The sequence below is a fragment of the Chiroxiphia lanceolata genome, chromosome 21, assembly GCF_009829145.1.
Source record: "Chiroxiphia lanceolata isolate bChiLan1 chromosome 21, bChiLan1.pri, whole genome shotgun sequence".
Lineage (NCBI taxonomy): Eukaryota > Metazoa > Chordata > Aves > Passeriformes > Pipridae > Chiroxiphia > Chiroxiphia lanceolata.
In genome coordinates, this window is record NC_045657.1 from 10,106,463 (window position 1) to 10,129,778 (window position 23,316).

The 23,316-nt window shown below is 43.1% G+C and overlaps 1 protein-coding gene across 2 annotated transcripts in view; it reads right to left on the minus strand.

Moving 5' to 3' along the window:
* Positions 1-23,316, minus strand: part of PNPLA7 (patatin like phospholipase domain containing 7) — a 132,452-nt gene that overhangs the window by 102,031 nt on the left and 7,105 nt on the right. The window contains exons 6-17 of one of the 2 annotated variants that reach the window (XM_032708327.1): positions 22,882-22,970; positions 22,398-22,538; positions 20,942-21,101; positions 19,868-19,948; positions 14,758-14,886; positions 13,366-13,446; positions 12,066-12,207; positions 11,165-11,257; positions 6,411-6,511; positions 5,285-5,431; positions 1,140-1,217; positions 108-313 (exon numbers count right to left, since the gene is read on the minus strand). In XM_032708327.1, the coding sequence (XP_032564218.1) occupies positions 108-313; positions 1,140-1,217; positions 5,285-5,431; positions 6,411-6,511; positions 11,165-11,257; positions 12,066-12,207; positions 13,366-13,446; positions 14,758-14,886; positions 19,868-19,948; positions 20,942-21,101; positions 22,398-22,538; positions 22,882-22,970 (1,448 nt within the window). Of the gene's footprint in view, positions 1-107; positions 314-1,139; positions 1,218-5,284; positions 5,432-6,410; positions 6,512-11,164; positions 11,258-12,065; positions 12,211-13,365; positions 13,447-14,757; positions 14,887-19,867; positions 19,949-20,941; positions 21,102-22,397; positions 22,539-22,881; positions 22,971-23,316 lie in introns of both variants that reach the window. The other variant, XM_032708326.1, reaches the window with a different exon arrangement.

Consider the following 23,316-nt stretch of genomic DNA (forward strand, 5'->3'; position numbering starts at 1 on the left):
CAGGGGGACAGTCACTGCCCTGGTCCTTCATTCAAAAGGGCCATAAAAAATTTAAAAAGTACTTTAAAAAAAAAAAAATCAATACGTGTTTTAATGGCAAAACTCACTCATAGAAATGGGACTTGGAAATGGACAGGAAGCTGCAGTCTCTGTTGGCCTTGATGGTGAAGATCAGTGGCTCCCCAGTGAGCACGGCGAGCTGGCCCACGAGCTCCCCGGGGTGGGTTATGAAGAGACAAGTGTCCTCCTCAGAGTCAATCTTCCTCTGGTACACATGAAGCATCCCCGAGACCACAAAGCAAACATTAACATCCTGCAGCAAATGGAAAAAAAGAGCTCAATAAAATCCCCACAAGATTTTAACAGCAATTATCACACTGACAGCGCTATCACGACCGATCTGTTTTTCAGAAAGCTCCCTATGGTTTTTTGAACAATTAGGTGATAAAATAAGACACAATAGTGAATTATTAAAAGCTGGTTATGAATATTTAAAACTAAGCAGCCACAATATTGAAAAATGTGTTTCTCTTTGGATGGTTATGAAAAATGAAGGCTGTATCTGCAAGATCTCAAGGAATAATGACAGAATTGGGAGCGGAGGAGATAATGGGGAGTCACAGCAGCAAGATGAGGGGCATCAGGGGTCAGCAGTGCTGGAATTGGAGCTGCCTCTCATCTGCTTTGCATAAACTTATTTATTTACACAGTATTATCATAAATAAAGCTCATTATATCCTAAATACTTTGCTATAAACAAGCAATACAATTGATGTTGGAGGGGAGTGGAGGGAGAAATACTTTACTGCAATTGAGTGACATCCCCAAAAGCCCTCAGTGCAGGGCATGAAAAAAAGGACTCCCAGACTTCACAGCTCCTGGGGAAGGACTGAGGTGGGATATTCCACCCCTTGTCATGAGGTACCTCAGAGCTGACAACACACAGACACCAGACTCCCACTCTGGCTCTGTGGGAAGGAGCGTGTGGGAGGGCTGAGAGCTGGGGCTGTTCCACCTCGAGAAGTGACGCCTTGGGAGGGGTCAGGTGGGATTTTTTTCTCTATCATCAATGTGTATAAATACTTCACAGAGGAGGGCAGGAATCGAGGCAGATGCAGGTTCAGGTGGTGCTGACTCACCTGGTCCCCCTGCCTCGACAGCACGGTGCCAGCAGTGACCTGGTGCAGCGTCACTTTGCCGTTCAGCAACGCAGGATTCTGGAGAAAAAGGGGGTGGGAGGCACAATTTACTGCTCTGTGCACAGGGAAAGATCCCAGAATGTGAGGAAGCATACAAATAAAGCAAATAAGAGTAACTACTGAAGTTACTAAAGACAACGTTATAAGCGCTTGAATCTCTTCAAAATATGGCACATATTTTTGTATTTCTCTACCCAAGAGACATTTCTTCCAGAAGATCTCCACACAGTGATAGGGCTGCTGATGGAAAAAGCCCCAGAGAGACCAGAAAATCAGAAAAAAAGACAGAGAAGCCTAAAAGTGAAGAACAGGCTCATGAAAAAGATAAGGAGAGGGAGAAAAGCAAAGAGAAGAACAGAGAACAAGAAAGAAGGTTTGATCCATTTCAATTGATCACATTTGGATTCTTAAGGATTTTCATTTTGTCAGTTTTTCCCTCAGACTCTTTTAATGATCTCTAATGAAGAGACCTGTATCAACCAGCAAGAAAATCATGAAATATGAAGTTACTTTCAAAGGAAGGTGAAACTAGAGGAGACTTTGTAAATCGTGGAGGAACGGGACAAGAAGATGCAACTCCTGCTTTATCCCAGCCCTTCCCTGAACACACAACTCAGCTGAGCTGTATGTGTGGAGCAGATTTTCACACACACTGCAGAACAAAAGCTTCCTCAAGGTCATGAATTCTTGTGTCCAGGCACATCTGGGTTGCAGAGAAGAGCTGGAATTTCCCTCCCAGCTGAAGAGCACATGGAGGGAGAGTCATTCCAAAGGCCACCCTCAGTTTGGACTCAACCCCAGCCCCTTGGAATGGCAAGGAGCTGAGCTGGCTGAGTGCAGCACTGGATCCAAAGAGTCCCTTCCCGCTCCAAAGCCAGTCACCAACATAAGTGGCACCTGAGTGCATAAGTAACTCCCAGTTAACCCAGTTTTTGGGAAGGTGAATTTCTTTATCAGAATCCCAGGCTGGTTTGGATTGGAAGGGACCTTAAAGCTCGTCTCCTTCTACCCCCTGCCATGGGCAGGGACACCTTCCACTAGCCCAGGTTGCTCCAACCCCAAATCCAACCTGGCCTTGGACACTTCCAGGGATGAGGCAGCCACAGCTTCTCTGGGCAACCTGTGCCAGGGCCTCACCACACTTATAATAAAGAATTTCTTCCTAATATCTAACCTAACCCTGCCCTCCTTCAGCTTAAGGCCATTCCCCCTTGTCCTATCACTCCATGCCCTTGTCCAGAGTCCCTCTCCAGCCTTCTTACAAACCTTCAGAAGTTCAGCATTTTACCATCACCACCTGAATGGGCTGGGGCAGAAAACAGGGCTCAGTTATGGATTCTTGTGTTCTGCTGAAGCCTGGCAGTGCAGTCCTGGATCTCACAGTTTCTCTGTGTATTCACCTGTGCACAGGGCTTTGCCACAGAGGCAGAAACACTAAAAGGAAGAGCTGCACTCACAGGAAGAACCAATTCAGCACAAGAGCAGAGCAGAATCTGCCCACAGTCATTAACCTCATTGCAGCAGGAAACCAACAGAGCAGAGATGTAAACACTCCACACTCGTAATTGTTCTGCCAGGTTTGAATTTTGGGGTTGAAAAAAAATAGAGCAAGTGAAATAATCACAATTATTCTTTACACCTACTGCTAATAAAAAGAACATATTTTCATCAGAAAATAGTTTTATTGAAGCCCATCTGTTTCATGGGAACATACCCAATGCAGAGAACCTGACAAGCACCTGTCAAAATATTTCAGTTCAGCAACAGCAACTCAACTAATTTCTATGGTTTTTTTCCCTCTATTTATGTATTTATGGTTGTATAGTATTACCTATTCTTAAAGACAAAGTTGTGACTCTGAAAGTACCCCTCAGTAAGAGAATACAAAATCCCTCATGAGCTCTACTTACCAACAGGATTTTGGGGCTGCACTGGGTCTAACAAAAATCTTTGCAAAGATTTTCTTCATGTCTAAGACTACTTAAGTATTGGAATAGATTGCACACTGAGCTGTGAAGCCTCATCACTGGAGATCTTTAAGTACAGCTGAGCCAAAAACCTGCCAGAAATGACTTAGCAATATTTGATTCTGCCTCAGGCATGAGAAGAGTCTCACTGACCTCCAAGCAGACCTTGATATCCTCCTTTTCCCTGCTATTACCACCCCATTAAGCAATAAAAGAGCTGACAAACAAGATCCAGCCTGTCCAGCACCTTCTCTCTTGAATGGGTGAGCCCAGCAAGCCCAAATTCAGCATTGCACAGTTACTGTATGAGATTGAAAACCACTCATGACAGATCCAAGGAATTCAAGTTATTTAAAACAAAAGAAAAAAAAAAAAGAAAATTTTAATTCTGAAGTCAGATACCTAAAGGCCATTTGAAACAACAATGCCTCTCTCCTACAGTCAGTTATCCCCTCCTCTCTCAAAGTATCATGAAAATAACCCAACAAGCAAACAACCAAAATACCCCCAAACCTACCACCACCTGTCATCAAAACATCTTTATTTGATTCACTCTGGTTGGCTGCTCTAAAAAATGACAATTTAAAATGCTTCCAGCCAGCTAAGAAATAAAAGATCTCATTTTTTACCAGACCAGCTTACAGAATTAATTTTCTTCTCTTATGTAAGCAGTGTTGAACGCAAATATTTTGCACACAGCAAGATTTTTCTTCCACTGCCTGTAAAAGAACTTTTACTATCGTGTCTGGAGAAAAAAATTAAACTTTCAATGAGATCTCTGGTATTTGGCTACATCCCATCAGATTCCAGTTTGCTTGTGAAAAACTGTAAATTGCTATAATCCCCAAGTTTGAAAATCCTACCTTGTTTCATTGTTATTGAGATCTTCATGTTACAAACACTGCCTATTAGGTGCTGCATTTCAAGGATATTGTTGCAATTAACTTTCTCTCTCAACTGCTGCTTGTTAATTACTGAGAAATTTATTCTAGACTTAAAAAAAAAAAAAACCAACCAAAAGTGCTGTAATAATTTCAGTGATCTGGGGATTTCTGCTCATTAATGGTAGTTCTATCAAGAACAGGAAGCTGAGCAGAACAGATGAAGGGACCTGGTCCTGGTTCACTCCATCTGTAACAAGAATTCCTTCTAAAATAGTCTGTAGCCTTTCATGAGGATACAAATGCCTGAAAAAACCCTGGAAATTACCATAAGACAGGTAAGTGTCCTGCAGACAGACCTTAGATCAGTGAGGATGGGGAGCCTTGAGTGTCCCAGTTGGGAGCTGAGACTGTGACAGGGATTCTGAAGTCACAAGGGGAATAACTTGGAAATCAGGAGGGAATGTTAAAATCCAAAAGTAAAACCTTTTTGAGTTCTACCAAGTGTAGTTTGGTGACAGCTCTGGCAGCAGAGGAGGAGGTGCAGCAGCTGTGCCCAGCCCCTGGCAGCACCAGCAGAGTGGAGTTACTGCAGTACAGGCTGGAACAAGCCAGGGGTGCCTGTGACTGACTGAGACAGATGCATAATTTTCCCAAACTGTCTGATTAGCTGCATGAACAGCCACAGCTCCATAATGGAATGCAGCTGGAATCACAGGAATGATGGAAACAATCATTTTCATCCCTTCTTCCAACATGAAGGGGCTCAGCAGGGGCTGAGCTCGGGGGTGACTGGGAGGTCACCAGGCACAGGACCCAGCTGGGAAATGCTCCCAGTGCCACTGCCAAGTACAGAGACTCAACTCCAAAAACCAAACAAGCACTTGGATGCTGTGCCAAGAGCATTAATGGATTCAGCAATCACCTGAATGCCTTTACATAACTTCTTCACACACTGTGTGAGAGCACAGAATTAGAAGGTGGCAGAAATTGCACATTTGCTGCTCACAGGGCTAAATCTGCACACAGTGAGAGAAGATTCATGCACTGCATTCCAGCGTGGTCTGTTCAAGTGGCAGAATAATTCAAATTTACTTCAGCCCTTCTAATAACTTCAACAACTATTGAATAAAACATTCGGCTCGTCTACAGTACCAGGGAGACAATTTGCTTTTTAGTTCCTGGCAGAGTGAGATGAAAAGCAAAACCAAAGCCAGTTCTCCCTGCAATAACTTACATCAAGTTTCATCAGGGTTGAGAGGTCTTTCTTTGCTGCTTCAACGATGGCATCAATATGTTTGGTGTTACAGGAGTCCTGCACTGCACTGTAATGGAAAACTGCTGAAGGAGTCTCTGTCACCGTCACAGTCTTCTTCAATATGGACTGCAAAGAGCAGAAACACAACAAGGATCATTTAAACATTATAATTGGCACTTACCCAGCCAAAATGTGCCATATCATGTGTTCTCTCTACCCACCACAACTGGTGGTCTGCATAAGAGAAATCTAGGTTTCCAAAAAAGCAACAGCTTGCTAACTTCATTATCCCTGTATTTTTTTCTGACACTTGAGTCAAACAAAGTTACTCATCACAGCTTGTGAAAGGGAAAAATAAGAGACTTTTCAGAAACTGGGCAGCTTGATGGAACTAAAACTTAACCAAACACAAAGATGGAGGAAACGAAAAAATGTCTGTCAAGGTCACAGTGAGCAACAATTTCACTTGAAAGTTCAGTCTGCAGTTTCATAATTCAAGAGCATTTTTGTGCTCTTGACTTCCAGGTCAGTGTTCATAAAAATCAGATCACAAAAAGAAAAACAGATTTATAAACAGTGACTGGAGACCTCCAGGAAGTTCACAGGCTGATACAAGTTTTTAATTCCTTGCTGCAAAGTACCAATCACAAAAAAAGCATGGTCTGACAAATCCACCTTTCCAAATGATGCATTTCATGAGTGAGGGGAAGGCAATACCTAAAATCAAGAAGTTGCTGCTCGCCAAGGGAATCTCCACAGAGTTTCAAGATCTGCACTAAAAAGCTTTAACAGTCACCAAAATCTACTGAAACAACTGTAAGTTAAAACATAATAATACAAAAAAACCATTCAAGGCCAGGTTGGATGGGGCTTGGAGCAACCTGGGCTAGTGGAAGGTGTCCCTGCCCATGGCAGGGGGTGGAACTGGGTGAGTTTTAAGGTCCCTTCCAACCCAAGCCAGTCTGACTCTGTAAGACCAAATACCCAAGTCCTACAGAGGTGCAAGGGCAGCGTTTCAAAGGCAGAAAACACTGGAATCACTCCAAGAATAATGATGTACAAGGCAAGGACCAGGCTGGACTCCCAGAGTGTCAGACAGACCCACCTTGGCCGTGCCAGGGCTGCCAGCAGTGTCCTCTGGGCTCAGGTGCACCCGGGCCCTCTCGTAGGCCATGTCCATGTCAGACTTGGCACCGCTGGAATTATCTGAAAACAACGGGAAAATCTTGGTTTAAGCACCTCCTTTATTACAGTTTCTCAGAAATAGCAGAAAACGTACAAAGAGGAGCAACTTTAGCAAGAGGCGTCTTCGTGTTCTTATTGATTCCCTCGTTCCCTTTGACCTGGAAGATCTGGGGGGAACTTTGTCTCTTGTCATCTGAACTCACTCCTAGATCACGTCCCAAAATTCCCACACCCATTATTCTACAGGGTACAATCAGCATTTTGGGATAGACAGAACAGAGCCATTCACATCTGATGATTTTCAGGAAGAGGCAAATCCACCAAACAAAATTTCCTTGTTGTTTTCAGGAAATGATTCTCATTAACTTTTTATCCACCAAACAAAAGAAACTTTTTTGTACCCAATAAATTGCAAGACCTTTCATGGGGAAGAATATTATGATCAGCAAATTCTTAAAGTCTCTCCATACAAAGCATTTCTCCCTGAAGTCTAAATAATCTCAGATCCTGTCTACAACTTGTCCAAACTGTGGTGCTGAGAGTTCCATAAGAAATTCCCTTACAGGGAATTTATTTAATTCATGAATTTGAAGTCACTACAACCTCTAGTCCTTACTTTCCAATTTAATACAGCTTAATTACATTAGCTCCTTGGCTGTCTCATACACCTTCCAGGAACCCCTCTGAGCTAATCAATAATACAAACATAACAAGGAAACTCTTCCTATTTAATTAAATACCTTGAGCAGGATTCCCCCATATCAGTCTGAGGATTTACAGATGAGTTTAAGAGTCATTCAGAAATTGCAATTTCCATCAGCAAATAAACCTATAATAATTTCTATCATATTTCCATGCTCAATATGTTTCCAAAACAGATTTTTAAGACAATTTTCTCCCTTATGCCTTTTCCCTTCTGTCATTGTTCTTATACTTTTGCTTTTATAAATACAAATTGCTGCTCAGGAGTAGGCTGGGCCTTTAAGAAAACCAACTGTCTTTCCTGACTGGTAATTTTTGTTACATAACAAGTTCTGAGAGGGCTCAAATTTTTAATTTTCCTTCCCTATATCCCCCTCTCCAAACATACACACTTGACTTTTGCCCAGAGCTTTGGGAACTTGGCTTTTGGAAACATGGAGCTGCCCTATATTTAATAACTTGTGATATACCATCACGTGAAAATACCTCCCCCTCACGAAGAGCTGTCTATAAATTTAATTTTAAACCCACCATTCTTTTATTTCTGTAGGGGCTTGACTCCTATCTCCCCCCCAGCTGAGACAACGGGAGAATCCCACTGTCCCAAATATTCAGATCTACCTCAGAGTACTCTTTTCTGTGCCATCTTGAGGAAACAGCCTCAAGTTGTGCCAGGGGAGGTTTAGATTAGATATTAGGAAAAATCTTTCCAGGGAAAGGGTTGCAAAGCCCTGGCACAGGCTGCCCAGGGCAGTGGTGGAGTCACAATCCCTGGCAGTGATCAAAAAACCCGTGGATGTGGCACTTGAGGACATGGGCTAGTGGTGAACATGGTGGTGCTGCTGGGTTAATGGTTGGACCTGATGAGCTTAGAAAGGTTTTTTCCAACCTTAACAATTTCATGATTCTGTGATGTACAAATGTGAACCAATCTTTGCATGCAGTAAATCCACATCTGCCACTGGGATCATAACATCATTTGGTGATCAGCCTCCAAACAAGGAACCAACAAGCTGACCCAAAGGTTATTATCAGCAGAACTTACAAGCCATAAAATCAGAAAAAAACCCCAAACAACCAAACAAACCAAAAAGCTGTTGATTTTATCAACTGAATTTCAGTTCACTGTGGCATTAAAGACCCTAAATCAGCTATAAACAAAAAAGCTGGGATAGCAGAACTAGCAGCTCCCTATGGGCTGCTCTGACTCCCTGTCAGTCACCTTGACCCCCCAGTCCCAGTGTCAGCAATTCCTGAGCCCCAATACACCAAGTGCATTTCCAATCCAAACACACACCTCTCATGCAAAACCCAAATAATCTGATAATGGGCACGTAGGCACGGAGAGCATCCTCTGCACATCAAAAACTCAGGGAGAGGAGAACGAGGAGGCATTCTAAGAATGAAAGCTTATGTCTACTAGACTTCTATTCAAAGCAGAATCTTCATCTCAGTCGTAGAGCTGAGCTGCCCACGCAGTGATTAATTAAACTGTCTTGCTGCTCAAACGGGAGTGGGAAAGGATCCGGCAGAACGAGCTTCAGCTGGAACCGTTGAGTCAAAGGAACAGAAGGCAGTGGGAAACAGGAGTGGAATGTGATCCTGTGTGAGGAACATGTGCTTGCTGGTATCCCACACACTGCTGGGATGGAAGTCACTGCAAAAACAATGGCAACTGGCAGCATTCCAGTGCCTCTTCCCTGCCAAGCACTCGCTCACTGAGCTACCTGCCCCGTCTGCTGCGGGTGGTCCCACACTCCCACAGGGCTTTGGGCTTGGAGGGGAAAAGCAGCTTCTCTGAACACCTGAGAAGCAAAAAACAACAAACAAACCAATAAAAGACAGCTGCTATTTAACCTTAGAATAATAGTTGGGAAGACACACTCCCAGGAACAATAGATGGGTGAATTTATCATAGAAATGACCTTGCTGTTTTATTTCCTTCTAATTCCTCTGTCCACCAGATGCTTCACACGAATTAGTTCCATCTTTCTCCACAAAGGGTCAGTACACTTAAAAAGCAGAGTAGCCTGAGCTGGCAGGATCCTACTCCCTCATCTACACAACTGCTATGCTTCAAGTTAGAGAACTGCACAAAACCACAAAACCCAGAAGAATAAATTAGACCCCAGCCCCAGGAGCAACTGAGGCAAAAGTGTTTTCCCCCAAAGGAATTTTTAGCAGTTTTTGTTAATTCTGATGAGCCAAGCAAATCAAGGAGATGCTGAGATATCAGCACCTGTATGACTCTAATACAGACAGTTCTCTCCTCTCTGTGTCAGTAATAAACATAATCAATATTCCATGGAGCCTGAACACACAGTAAGGCAGAGGAATAGAATCTGAAGTAAGATCCTGATCTTGTCATTACAGACATCATGACACTTTCTGTGCAAACTAAACAGTAACTTCAGTGCAGGGAGCAGAAATCAGCTCTGCTAACTGAGGCAAATCATAATTACCCAATTAGACATGCTCCTTCTGTCAGTAAAAATTAATTTGCTCTCTCTGTCAAGGTCAGTGTACACCAATATAACTCTTTTGACACACAAAAGGAGAAAAGGAGGACAAATGGACATATCCACGGGTAAGTTTGCAGGGATCCAGCTCCTGAGAACATGCAAGGACTGTCCCTTACAAGTGTCACAGGGCTGCACAGGCAGAGCTCACTGAACTGCCCTGTGTTCAGGGCATTACCTAATTCACCTCTGAATCAAGTCTGCTGGTATGATTTTTAATGCATAATGCAAAACAACCTCACACAGGAAAATCAAGCCAAGCCCCATTTCAAGTCAAGTGATTTTTTTCCCCAGTTCAAAAAGATGAGGTACTGACCACTAGCCAAAAATCCCACTTCTCCATCACATCCATCCCTCTGGACAGTAACATGGAAGCTATGAAAAAAATCAAAGTGGGAACCCTGTACACTTGCCCAGCAGGAACTGAAGAGGAAGCAAATCAGCCCTCCAGTATGAAAAATGAAGGAACTCCCCATTCCCCTCCTCTCTGCGCACCCCCAGCTTAAGGGATAGCAACAAATGACACAAACCTTGCCCTGGGCAAAGCCCTCAGCTCTGAGGGCTCCCTCAGCCTGTGTCCCTCCTTGTCTCCATACTCTTTAACCCCTCACAGAATGTTCTTATCTTCTAAGCCCTCTAATAGCCAAGGTGAGCAACAAAAGTACCTTCTAAAGTACCCAGGGCACCTTTATTCCACTGATTAAACCTTTCATGAGTTCTCTATTAACAGTATCTAAGCATGACCTCCCAACTCCCTCACAAGGGTTGGTTTGGCACTCAGCTAACACAGACAGATGTCTTCCCCCTATGATTCCCACAAGTCCAGTTTCCCCACCTTGGCACACAAAGCTGTCCTAAACATCTGGCCCAGAGGAAGATGCCTACAGTGGAGATGACTGAAATTGCCCTAAATACTGATACTGCAGCATCAAACCAGCTCTGCCTCATAAATGTCTCCTCACAGCCTCCAGTGATCAATCACCTTTATTATCCACTCAAAAAAAACCATTCCCAAATGTTTTTGGGAAACAAAGCCATGTGTAATGTGCTTTTTGGGACAATGAGCCAAGCAAGAATTGTGTGTCATCTTTTGTATGAAAGATGATGGTATATCATCATAACTCACTTTGTTTCAGTTATACCAATTAATAAAGCTCTTCATTTGCAGGCATTGGTAGCCAAATTACTGCATGTTCCCCATTGCTAATAATGACAGCAAGGGAATGCTCTCTTGGATAATAGTCCACTTGTTACTCACTAAATAAATTTTTGACAAATGAGTTAGGAAGCAGCACTACTGCAAAATGATTATCTACCACAAACAGGTCTGCAAGATGATTATCTATCATAAACAGGAAGATTATCTACCCCAGCACTCCAGAGATCATGTGGTTTCCCCCCAAATGATTAGACAAATTATATATTTCCCACAATTTTGCCAAGCACTACTTACTAGAAGCCTCTGCAGACCCTGCATAGGGAGGTGATGAAAGGCTTCTCCTGAAAATATGCTCTGTGTTTTCTGCACCAGAAATCTTCAATGTATCTGGAATTTAGAAACAAAAATTACACAATGTAAAAGCAAGGTAACCTCAAATAAAATAAATCTCACTGACAGCAAGAACCTCTCACTACCCACTGTGTTAAAAGTTTTGAAACATTAATGTTAAACATTGTTTAAATCTGTTCCCGGTTTTGATTTAATTAGGGGTGCAGAGGCAAAATTCAACTCTATTTTCCTGGGTTTACCTTCAATATGACATTTTAGCCTGACAAGACACATATCCAGCAATTCTTCTGCTGGTATCTAGGCTCACAATTTTCCCAGCTCCTCCTATGCATTCAAAATTAGGAGTCACTTTTTTCCTCCTCCCCCTCATCCCTAAAAATAATTTAAAAGATAGTACTAATTCCCCTTTGAAGCTAAGGGCCATCCAAAGGCTTCAAAACCAAAATTCATCTAAGGCAATTCCTAATTAATAAAATAAAAATCCTCTGATCAATAGCAGTGATATCAATAGTCAATCAAATCAACAGGACAAGGGGGAAAGGGTTTAAGCGGAAGGAGAGCAGGGTTAAATGGGATATAGAGAAGGAATTCTTCCCTGTGAGGGTGGGGAGGCTCTGGCACAGGTTGCCCAGAGAAGCTGTGGCTGCCCCATCCCTGGAAGTGTCCAAGGCCAGGTTGGATTTGGAGCAACCTGGGCTGGTGGAAGGTGTCCCTGCCCATGGCAGGGGGTTGGAACTGGATGAGCTTTAAAGTCCCTTCCAACCCAAACCATTCTGGGATCCTGTGATTAGCACAACAATTAAAGAAGGTCACAAAAGCTACTCCATGTTTCCAGAAACATTACCCATTTCCAGTCCTTCCCCAGATCTTTCATACTTCTCTCCACGATCCTCCTCCAGTGCACTGGACATTGGTCTTTTCCCAGCTTTGCTGGTGCTTCCTCCAGCTGTGACACTGGTCACGGACACCAGTGGGATGGCCTGGCTCTGCTAAAGGAGCAAGGGGAGAAGGAAACATAAACCACACACTCACTCCTGTCCCACAGGCCTGGAGCCTGCCCTGACCCCCAGGGACTGCTCCCAGTTGTGGTGATCAATCAAAGGTCACCAGGGGTGACTTGTCATGGGATCCACCAGCTCCCTCATCCATCCCATCAGGATCTGGGCATTCAAAACTGGCCAGTTTGATTAAGTATTCCCTCACCTTGTCAAAAAAAAAAAGGGGAAATAACCTCTCCAACCAGTTTGATGGGTTAGAAAGCCATTATTTTAAATTATATTAGACATTACTTAGAGCACTGGGTGCATGGGGGATCTCTCCACCTCAAATGCACACCCAGGAACCAAACAGACCAGGTTATAGATATGAAATGAACACATAATCACTACACATCCATCACATCTCCAGAATACATACACATATGCCAACTTCTTCTGTGAACTTATTTGGATATGAGTAGGGGTGTTTTGAGGGTCTCTGTCATTTGGGGAACACCCCATTCCCCAAACGTTCCCTCTGTGGTCCCAGATATCCCAATGAATCTCTTCTTGAAAGTATCTCAACTACGTGGTCCAGTCACGTTGTACTTTTCTCACTGTCTTTGCTCCAGCACACTGTCTTTGTTCTCAGAACTAAGACATCTGCTGGTACATATTAATCACTGCTAGAGGCACTAAGAACTATCTGGTACAAGACTAAGCATTAATCATGGATATAGAGATCAAGCACTATTTTGCTAAAGTTACAAGAATTTCCCAACATCTTCCCCCACTGCTGCACGGCCTCCTTTTTAAAGAGATTTAACTTGTTCGGTCAGAACCTGACCCTCTGCCACCACAGGGACAGCATTTTTCACACTGCTATAGGCAGAGGTGACCAGGAACCATTAACAAATGTCAGGACTGCTGGAGCACAGAGCAGAGCACATCCATCACTTCGGAGCGATGCCCTTTGGACACTGAAGCCTCCCAGTAATTCCCCAGGCGGCGGCGTGGGCTGGGTTTTATGGGCTGGTTGTACAAGTACCTCACTTCTCAAGTACTGTCATTAGGAATTTAATATGTACCATTTGCTTTACAACCTTCTGGAAGAAGGAAAACCTCCCCGTGCCCAGTCAGAGCTGAGGGACAGCCCCCCAAACTCACACAGCTGAAGAGCTCCGTGGTCAGACCCAGGTAGTTGTGCAAAGCCAGGAATGTCACCCTCTGCAGCCTCACCATGATGATCTGCAAACAAGAAGCAGCAGAAATGGATTCAGCATTCTCCCACACTTGTTCTGGCATTTAGATACAATCATGTACCACAGTACCTGAAAGCACTTTATAAAACACAGACTGTACCCTAAGCTGAAATTCCTTTTCAGCAGTTGATAAACTGAGACAGAGAGAAGTGATTTACAATGACTTCACAATCATTTGATGGAACAAGAATCCAAAGCCTCACTCACAAACACCAAATGCTTTTTGCTTTCTGTAAACATCAATAATAGAAGTCCCTTGAAATAAAAGGTTTTGCTTCCAATTTTCCCCTCTCATTAAAAAAATTAGTCCATCTTTCCCCATTCAGAACCTGAGCCACTGCTCCACAAGCACTCAAGCCTAACCCAGAACATCAGTGCCACCCGACCTTCCTCTGCCCTGCCAGATAATTCCCACTCCTAAGCCATCCTCTCTTTTGTACCAGCTCTCCCAGAGTAAATTAAGTCGGTGTTAATGATCTGTTCTCCTCAACCATCAGGACGAGGAGGTTCAGGTGTCACTCATAAATCATCCAGATACCAGAACAGTTTGCAAGGACAAAAAGATTTAGCAGTGATAGTAAAACAAAAGGACAGCCCAGAGTGACTCATCAGACACTGCACCCTTTGGCTGCTCCACCTGAGGGACGAGGCAAACTGGAATCCTTGATTCCTGATCCTTGCACCACCTCCCACCTGCAGGAGGGACCAGCCAAACTTCAGTGCTCACCTGAGAACAGTCTGAGCTTCTGCAAAGCAGGGGAAGGTGAACTTTAAGCTAATCCAAAGCACAGCTCTTTCCTCAGGTGCTGACAGACACTTCCATCCCAATTTTGTGAATTTTCCAAAGCATCACCCCTCACCAAACAGCTTCTAAGGGTCCAACAGTCCTATCTCAGAACATGTGACAGTCTGTTCATGATCCTAAGCCATTCTGAAGCACTGTTGGTGCTCACCAAGATGCAGAGCCCACGCCAGCACCTTCTCCCCAAGAACCAACGAGCTCACAGTGCAGGTCAGGCTGATTAAAGAGGCTACCACAGGCAGAAACTCAATCGGTTAAGATATAGATATATATATATATACACATATATATATATATAAATTATTTCTTCCTGTATGTGGTAGTGCTGGGATTATTAAGTCTAGGGCTTTAACAACTAGGGAAATAGCAGGATATATTCCAAATCTTGAGCAGTTCCATACCTGCCAAAGGATGATGAACTTGCTGAACCTCTAAATGTCTTCCTTGTAACTTTGAAATACGAGTGATTCCCCCTTCCCCCTCAGTTCTACCTACCTGCACCACTCTCACCAGAGTTTCAGGGTATTTTTGGAACACATCTTGGAAGGCACTTGCTGGAAGTCTCAGAATTGTGGATGGAGTGGCTGCTCGGGCTGAGACTGTTTTGTAGGGAGCAGGGTGGCCCTGATGGAAAGTTCCAGAGAAACAAGATTAGTCCACCAACCATCCAACTCAAACCTTCCCAAATTCCTGCTTTGCTGCTCTGTATGTCTGGCAGACATCATCTGACCACAGAAAGCCTTGAACTTGTGCTCCATGACCCACGAGTGGAGTAATGAGAGCAAACTCACACCAGCAGTTCCACCAGAATTAAACAGAGAGCTGTGAGGAGGTGCATCAGGTTAAGGGTCTGTCAGCTCTGCCACAGTCATTACACACAGAGCCAGGCTTCAGGAGCACTTCAAATTCCAGCTGAAGAGAACAGAGGGTTTGCTGATTTTATTATTTGTACTGACAGCCAAGCTATTTGCTGCAAAAACAAGCCCAGACTCACACAATCAGTACAAAATACAACAAAATTGTACAGTAATTACATACATAATGGAGTGAGAGAAAAACCAGGCAGACTTCTTGTGTTTCAAGATACATATACATATATATATGAAATATTCCATGTGACAAAGCCAAACAGCTTCTCTTTACTTAAGACAAAGTGGGTCTAGAACATCTTGCTCAAAGAACAGATTGAGAATTAACAAACCAATGAAAAATAAAACTGCAAGTGGGCAGAATATAGAGATTTTTTTACACAGGAAGGCAAGCCTCTGGTTTAGGATTTTTCCCCTTGAATCACAATAGAGTTTTAACAAAAATCTATTGCCAAACACTTGGACAAAAAACTCCAGACAACGCCCCTTCTAGAATGTAATGCTGGAAATAACATCTATAAGTCATGAATTAATTTACTAATTAATTAATTTACTAATACATCAGTATCTGTACTGATCCACCCCATATATCTAAGATAAAATGAGCCCTTTTACAGCACAGAGAAGGAGCAAAGGAAGAAATGGAGTTTCTGCTTTAACAGCCACCTCACAGTTTTCCCCCTCCTGAACAGCAGCAGGGAAATTTTTCCAAGCACTAAACACAGAGATATTAAATGCTGATTATAAAGGAAACAACTCCTAAGTCTTCCAGAACACCAGAGAACTCCACACAATCATTGGGAAGGAATTCCTGCCTAAAGAACCCAGCAAAACCAAACAAGAGACTTTCTGTACCACAATAATCACTCTGGAAAATACAGCTGCAGCTCTGTCTGCTGGTCTGCAAGGTACCATGAAGTAGGTTCTAAAATTAAATTACATTAATTGGAACCAATTTCTTAATTACACAAACTTCAGCTGACCTTTTTATACAATCTGGGGATGATATTAATAGCTTTGATTTTCAAGTTCCTGAGGGATTGGAAATGTTAAACATCACTTTGACCTACAGGGCAAAGTTACCAGTGTCCCCAGTTTTCTTATGTTTCTTTTAATTAGGTAAAGAAATTAACAAAAATAAATGCAACAATCCTCTTTTACAAGCCAATTTAAAGTCTGCCTTCAGATAAAGAATTAATTTGGAATTCTTAAATGCAATAGAAAATGTATATAGTCTGGTTTTAAGTGCATGGATCACTGAATTTGCCACCAATTGTATTTCCTACCAATCTCTACATCAAATATATAGTGAAAAGTAAGGAAATCTAGTAAATCTTTAATTGCTGGACAAGGATAAACACCGAGTTTAATAGTCTTCCATAACAGTTATTCCCAAGAGCCAAGTAAGCCCTGTTTTTACAGTCATGTGGTCTCCAGTCTGTCCAATAAAGTGTTTGGGTTTTTCTTGTGCTTGTGAGAGGAGAGGCCAGCCCTGGAGTGTCAGAAAACCAGTTTTAGGATAATAATGGATAATGATGCAGCAGCCTTTTCCTCCAAAGAACAGCCCAATCCTCCAGGTTTTCGGCATATAATTTTGCCTTTTTGATATCCCTGCATGAGAGCAGCTCTGTTCTGAAAGGGCCAGCACCACAACTAATGGGTTTGGAACATGTTAAAAGCTGTGAGAGGAGCTCGAGGAGGAAATGTTCTGTAATTGTCAGTTCTCTCAGAAACAAAATAATCAGCAGCACAGGGAGAACACCAGGTTTAAATTATACTGTTTTGCAATCCCACACTCAGATGACAGGAACAGTTAAGTTATAATCAGGAGCGAAACAGGGTTTTTTCAAGAGAACTTTTTGTTCTCAGGGCAGGTAACTATTTACTTGTTCCAAGAACTGTGAGATGTCACCTACAAGCAAATGACAGCTAATGGCCAAATCCAAATGAATTTGGTTAAGAAATAAGCTACAAGAGATACAGGTGCTTTACATTCTGCCACCTGCAGTGGTAACTCCTTTTTGTACCCAAAAATCTGCCATATTCTCCCTCTTTCCATTGCCTGGGATTTGTCTTCCTCCCGTCCTACCTGACACCCTCCTCACTGCACCAACACTGCTGCACCCAAAGCTCTTGCAGCAATCAATCTCTTCTTTATAACCTCATCCATCTTGTCCAGTGCCACTTAAACAGACCTGAGCCCTGCAGGCTCACCTTTATCCAAGTGTTTTTTCAGCTTCTTTTAATCCTGACTTTCATTTTCCCCCCCTCAGTCACTGCCAATTGATTGATATTCCTTATAGACTCTTCTTTTTCATTCCTGCTCCTAGTTTTCCTAATAACAACTCCACAAGGAGGACAAAAGAAGAGTCAACCCCAAAGCTCCAGAAATCAGTATCACAAGCCATCTCTGCTGGTCCCATTTAACTCTGGATGAACATTCACTGTCCAGGGAAAAGCTCCGGCTGCACACACGAGCTCTCAGCAACAGCTGCTGAAAACACTTCATGGACACCAACAATGCTCAGCTCAGAGACTTCTTGAATATTTGGGGCAGTATCAATTCAGAGTCAGATTAACTACACCTCAGAATTGTTCCAGAATACCAGGAAAGGGCCTGTACCTACTTGGATTCAAAAGCTTCCAGCTTCTCCTTCAAGGTTAGAAAAATCAGCATCGATCTGTTCTCAGAATAAGTGAAGTCTCATGTCACAGCTGGTACCTTTGTATTTAGTAGATCTAAAGGGACTTTCCAGTTTAAAACTGAAAGATTAAACTAGAAAAGTGCCTCTTCTATGACCTTTCTTTTAGATCCAACAACAAGAGCTCTTGCAGCAACCCCAACTTTCTCACAAAGCTCTCAGCTAAGTGAGGGACCAGCCTGACATCATGTGCTACAGAATCAGCCAAAAGAATCCCAAATTTAGATAAGGCAACTGAAATCCTCTCTGAATACACCCTTTCTTCATGTCACAGCCTTGTGTTGGGTGACAATTAAGGTTATGGTATCTGCAGGAAGTTCTAACTCACAGATTTGGAATGACACTGAAGAGCCTCCTCTACTTTGATCAGCTTCCTCACTCCTTGCCCATTTTCATGCTTCTCCCATAGCCAAAGCCAGCAAGGGACATAAGGAAGAGGAAAAACAGAAATAAACCAGGCAGTTTTATTTCCCACAAAGCTGGGAAATGAGGAACAAAAGAGTTGTAAAAATAAATGAGAACAAGTTTAGCAAAAAAAAAAACCTGCAGGGTTTTTTCATTCCATGTTCTTCTCCACACTGCTAACTCTGTTCAACACACTTTCAATCATTTTTATTTTTTTATTTACCAGTGGTATAACTAATGAGAAAGAGGAAAAAAAATCATAGAATGAGAATTAAAAACAAAAAAAGATCCTAACACAACACAAAATGAATGGCAACACTCTCAAAAAAAAACAAAGCCACAAGACACTGTTATACAAGAAGGATTTCTTTTTCTATATTCCTTTATAAAGCAAGAACATGACTAGTATTAATGTTCCTATATGATGGTTCTGCTCTTTAGAATATTGTCATTAAGAAAATTTAGTGGTGGAAGTAACAAGGAGAAAGGTACTAATACGAATTTACAAATATATTAATATGAATTTGACAGCAAGAACTAGACTTGTACAGCCCAAATTATTCACATGCCATTACTTTCTACAAAAAAAAAGTGTGACCAAGCTTAAAAAAATGTATCCCTGTCGATAGGTTTTATGGGAACTATAAATACAGATATACAGATGCATGTTTGCATTTAAAATGGCAAAGAACACTTTAGAGAATCCTCAAACTACTTAATGGTACCTTTTGATGAACAGAGACAGCCAAGCACAACAGAAACATGATACAAGGTCAAACATGAATACAGATTTGATTATCTTCATCCTCTCAACTACTAAAATCCTTCAAGAAAGCACATTCAGTGCTTGAGTATCATCAAAGACGATGAATTCAACACCTTCCATTCAGGTATTCCCAAATAGCTGTGCTGGGATGATTTCAGCAAAACCATCAGTGTAATTCCAACCATCAGTGTAAACCCCAACAATCTGTACATCAAATAGACCCCCAAACATCCAGCTCATCCTGTCCCCTGCCAAGGAGCACAACCCTCAGCTGGCCACCAGCACCACTGATGTTGGAAAATAAATCAATCCATCAACTGTTTTCACAATATAATCACAGTAATAGCAATTGTCAGGTTTATTTTCTTGAGATTAAATAAAAATAAATTCAGTAAGCAACAAATCAAACTCTCAGGCACATGGTGTGACTCTTGGGGATGGTCATGTGCTGGGCTAAGGGTTGGACTCAACGGGCCTTGTGGGTCCCTTCCAACTCAGCATATTCTGGGATTCTGTGAAACAGTGTAAAAGCCTGGAATTCTGGGCCCCAACCTGATCCTGCTCCTGACTTGTGTCCTCGAGCAAATCAAACCCTGTCTCAGACTTCCAGACATAAAGGAATAATCCAAATCCTGCTGCTGATCAGGAACACCCAGAGTTACACTGCCAAGCACACGACCCACAACCACCTTACACACCCCAGAGCTCACTCTACACCTGGGAAGGCCTGGGAGGAGGAGAAGAGTTAATCCAAAAACCATTTTGCATCCTGGGTCCTTGCCAGGAATATTCAACTCCTGCTCCCCCTGCCAGGCTCTGGCATCCAGCAGCACTGCAGGAACCCTGCAGCTCCCAGGACTCACCGTGATGACATCGAGGATGCTGAGAAGGCTGTGGACACTGTCTCCTGCCAGCACCTCCTTGACCACCACTTCTGTTCCATCCTGCAGGCACAGACACACCATCACTGCAGGCTCACAGCTGCATTTTGGCAAATTTGGAGCACTTCAGAAAGCTTAGCTTGCTCCCATCCTCCCACACGCTCTGAGCAGCTCCCATTCCAGGTTCCCCATTGGGACTTGGATACTTGTTTTGTCTCTGCTCTGATGGAAATGTGCTCATTCCAACCACAGGGTTTCAAACCACCATTCTAAAAGTGATAAATTAAAAGAAACTAAAAGCCAGCTTTGTCTGGGGGGAGTTGGACCTGCTTGCCTTTGCTTTGTAACCACCAACAAAACAAAGCTTCCTTTACTCCTTTATTGAGGGGTCTCATGTCAGGAACAGAAAAATGTAAAATTATATAGAAATCATCACATTTGGTATAATTTCCAAACACGAGTCCCCTGCATTTTCAGCCATTGGAAACCTGTTCACGACCTAAAGCTAAACTCAATGTTCAGTCAGGAAGAAGAAAAATACTAAAAATCAAACTTGGCAGAAAGAATCACAAGGGCTGGCACTCAACATTTTAAGACTCACCCATGAAACAAACCATCATTTCTTTTCCCTTCATTACCCAAAAGTGAATCTGACTTTTCCACCTCCCAGGTAAAACCTAGTAACTCCCACTAGAATATTCTGAAGTGAGCGTGGTCTCTCCTGCTCTCTGTGCCCACCTACTTTCTGTAATGACCACCCCAAAAGGGAATGTTTCCAAGCCCACCTTGCACCCTGTCCTCCCTCAATAACTATGTGTGAGGATATTTCAACGTGCCCCATCAGCACTGTGTCCTTCTCTCTCATCTGAGACACGAGGGACCAGAGCTACAAACCTTGATCTCTATGAACACCACGGCCCCGAAGAGTTGGGAGTAATCCCTTCTAAATCCCTGTGATTCACAGGCCTAAGTCTAATCAATGCTTAATGATTCATGCCAGGCTATATGCTATGCCAACAAATGTATCTTAAAAACTGCAGATCAGTTGGTTCTTACACTTTCTTGGATGCAAACTTCCAGCTTCCCATCCTGCACGACGTAGATGCTGTTGTCCAGCTGCCCGGGACGGAAGATGTACTCGCCCTCATGCAGCTGCACGAAGAACATGTGCTTGCACAGCTCCAGGAACAGAGGCTTCTCAAAGTGCCCAAGGACCCTGCAGCAAAGAAAATGCAGAGGGAAACCCAAAATCACCAGTGCCCTTGGAAAATCCTTCCTAAATTAGCAAAGCACGACTAACGGAGGAAGCCCCGAGCGGCTGCTGCGGGGCAGAAGGAGCAGAGCTCCCCAAAACAGAGGTGCAAGAGCACTGTGAAACACTGAGACTGTGAATATTTGGGTTCCTTTGGAGAAGAACTCCAAGCAGGCTCAGCAGGAAGTGCAGCCAGCCTTCTTCCAGCAAACACCAGCACGGCTTCAGAAGGAGAAGGAAAACCCTACAGGATTCACACACTGCAGGAGAAAAGTTACTCCATGGAACTCTCCCTTTTAGTGCAGCTGCCCTGTCCATGGGACCAGGACATAGGAGAAATACTGAAAACATAGGGAAAAATTCCTGTCATCTGCACACACTTTAAATTTGGAATATTCCATCTCCTGCAGGTAACATGCACCTGGACTCCTCCAGTACTGAAAATAGCCAGTCACTACCAGGCAGACAGAAATACAGGTCTTAAACCTGATCACTCTGTTACAGAGCTCCATCAGCTCACATTTATCAGGATTAATCCATCAAATTCTACTGCAACATCAATTAGTCACAGGAGATCATAATTCCACCAGATGACTTAAATAGCATTTTTATTCGAGAATGTATGACCTTCAGGAATTAATTATATCATATCTGGGAGAAAAAATGAACATCCACAAACAAAACCAGAATTACAGATTGGAAAATCTGAAACTCTTGGCTGTGTCAGCAAATTTAACCTCTTGCTGAAGGGGCACAAAGACCAACCCTTCTTCTTAATCTGCCCAAGAGCCCTGGGGATTAACTTGACTTTGATTTGATTTGCAACCTTTTCAGCCAGAGAAGTGAAAGATTCTGCAGCTTAGAGAGCTGTCAATATGGTATCCAATTAACATTTACCAATTACAATGCTTTTCTGTACCAAAAAAATTGTCAGATAGAGCCTACAGAGAAGTTTTAAAATGCACTACATTTGTTCATGTTAGAGCACCTTCATTATCACTATCCCCAAATTCAGGCCACTAATCTACATCCTTTTTTCCCCCCCTTCATTTTTTATTTTTAAAACAAACTCCATTATTTTCTTAACATTTCTAGAAAATTCCAAGTCCTTTATTCTGTCCTCATGCTCAGATGAATTTCAGTCAACTCCTTCAAGATTCTGACCCTGCAGCCATAAAGTCTGAGACTTGATACAACCTGCCAGATATTCACATCACTTGAACATCCGAACTCCAAACTCATCTTCCCATTTAACATTACCTGACATTTTTAAGCATGTACAGGACTTCTGATGGTAAATGGGAATTCTTCACATCAAATTCAGTCAGATCTGCCTCTAGCAAAGAGGGAGGAGGCTCCTTCCTCTGCAGAGTTGGACATTCCTTCTTAATACGTAGAATCCTGCGAAGGAAAACGTGAGTCAGGGAGCCAGGACATCCCCTCATTTGTCTTAATTATATAGTAAGTACTGAGTAAGTATATAGTGAATACTAAACACTCACCATCCCAAGTTACACATCATCAATCAGCTAAAACTTCCACCCTCCTGCCTTTCTTCAACCAAACCAGACAGTGCTGCACAAACCACCCCAGTCCAGCAAACTCCCCAGCTGATCCTCAGTTGAAAGGACTGGGAAAAGCCAGGAGCTATGGAAAAGTGCTCTGCTAAAGACTGGACCACAAATAAAAACTCCAAACCCGTCCTCCATGGCACAAATTTTCCCCTTCCCAAAAGCCCAAGTACCTTTTAGCCAGAGATAAAACTTTTGCCCGTTTGCGCATCCTCTGGCGAGGCACCGTGTTCCCAACCAGGGAGTTTGGAAGAGTTGTCACCTGGGAGGAAAGAAGGAAAACAAAAACAGTTATTAAAACCCAGAGTAAATCAGAAAAACCAACCCAGTAGTTCCAACTCTGCAAAGGTTCCAACCCATCCCCCAGCCATTCAGAACCACAGAATGTGCTGAGTTGGGAGGGACCCACAAGGACCAGCGAGTCCAACTCCTGACCCTGCACAGGATCATCCAAGGGTCACACCCTGTGCCCCAGAGGATCATCCAAACCCTCCTGGAGCTCTGGCAGCCTTGGGGCTGTGCCCACTGCCCTGGGGAGCCTGGTCAGGGCTCTGGGGGAGGAACCTTTTCCTGAGATCCAACCTAATCCTCCCCTGAGGCCATCGGAA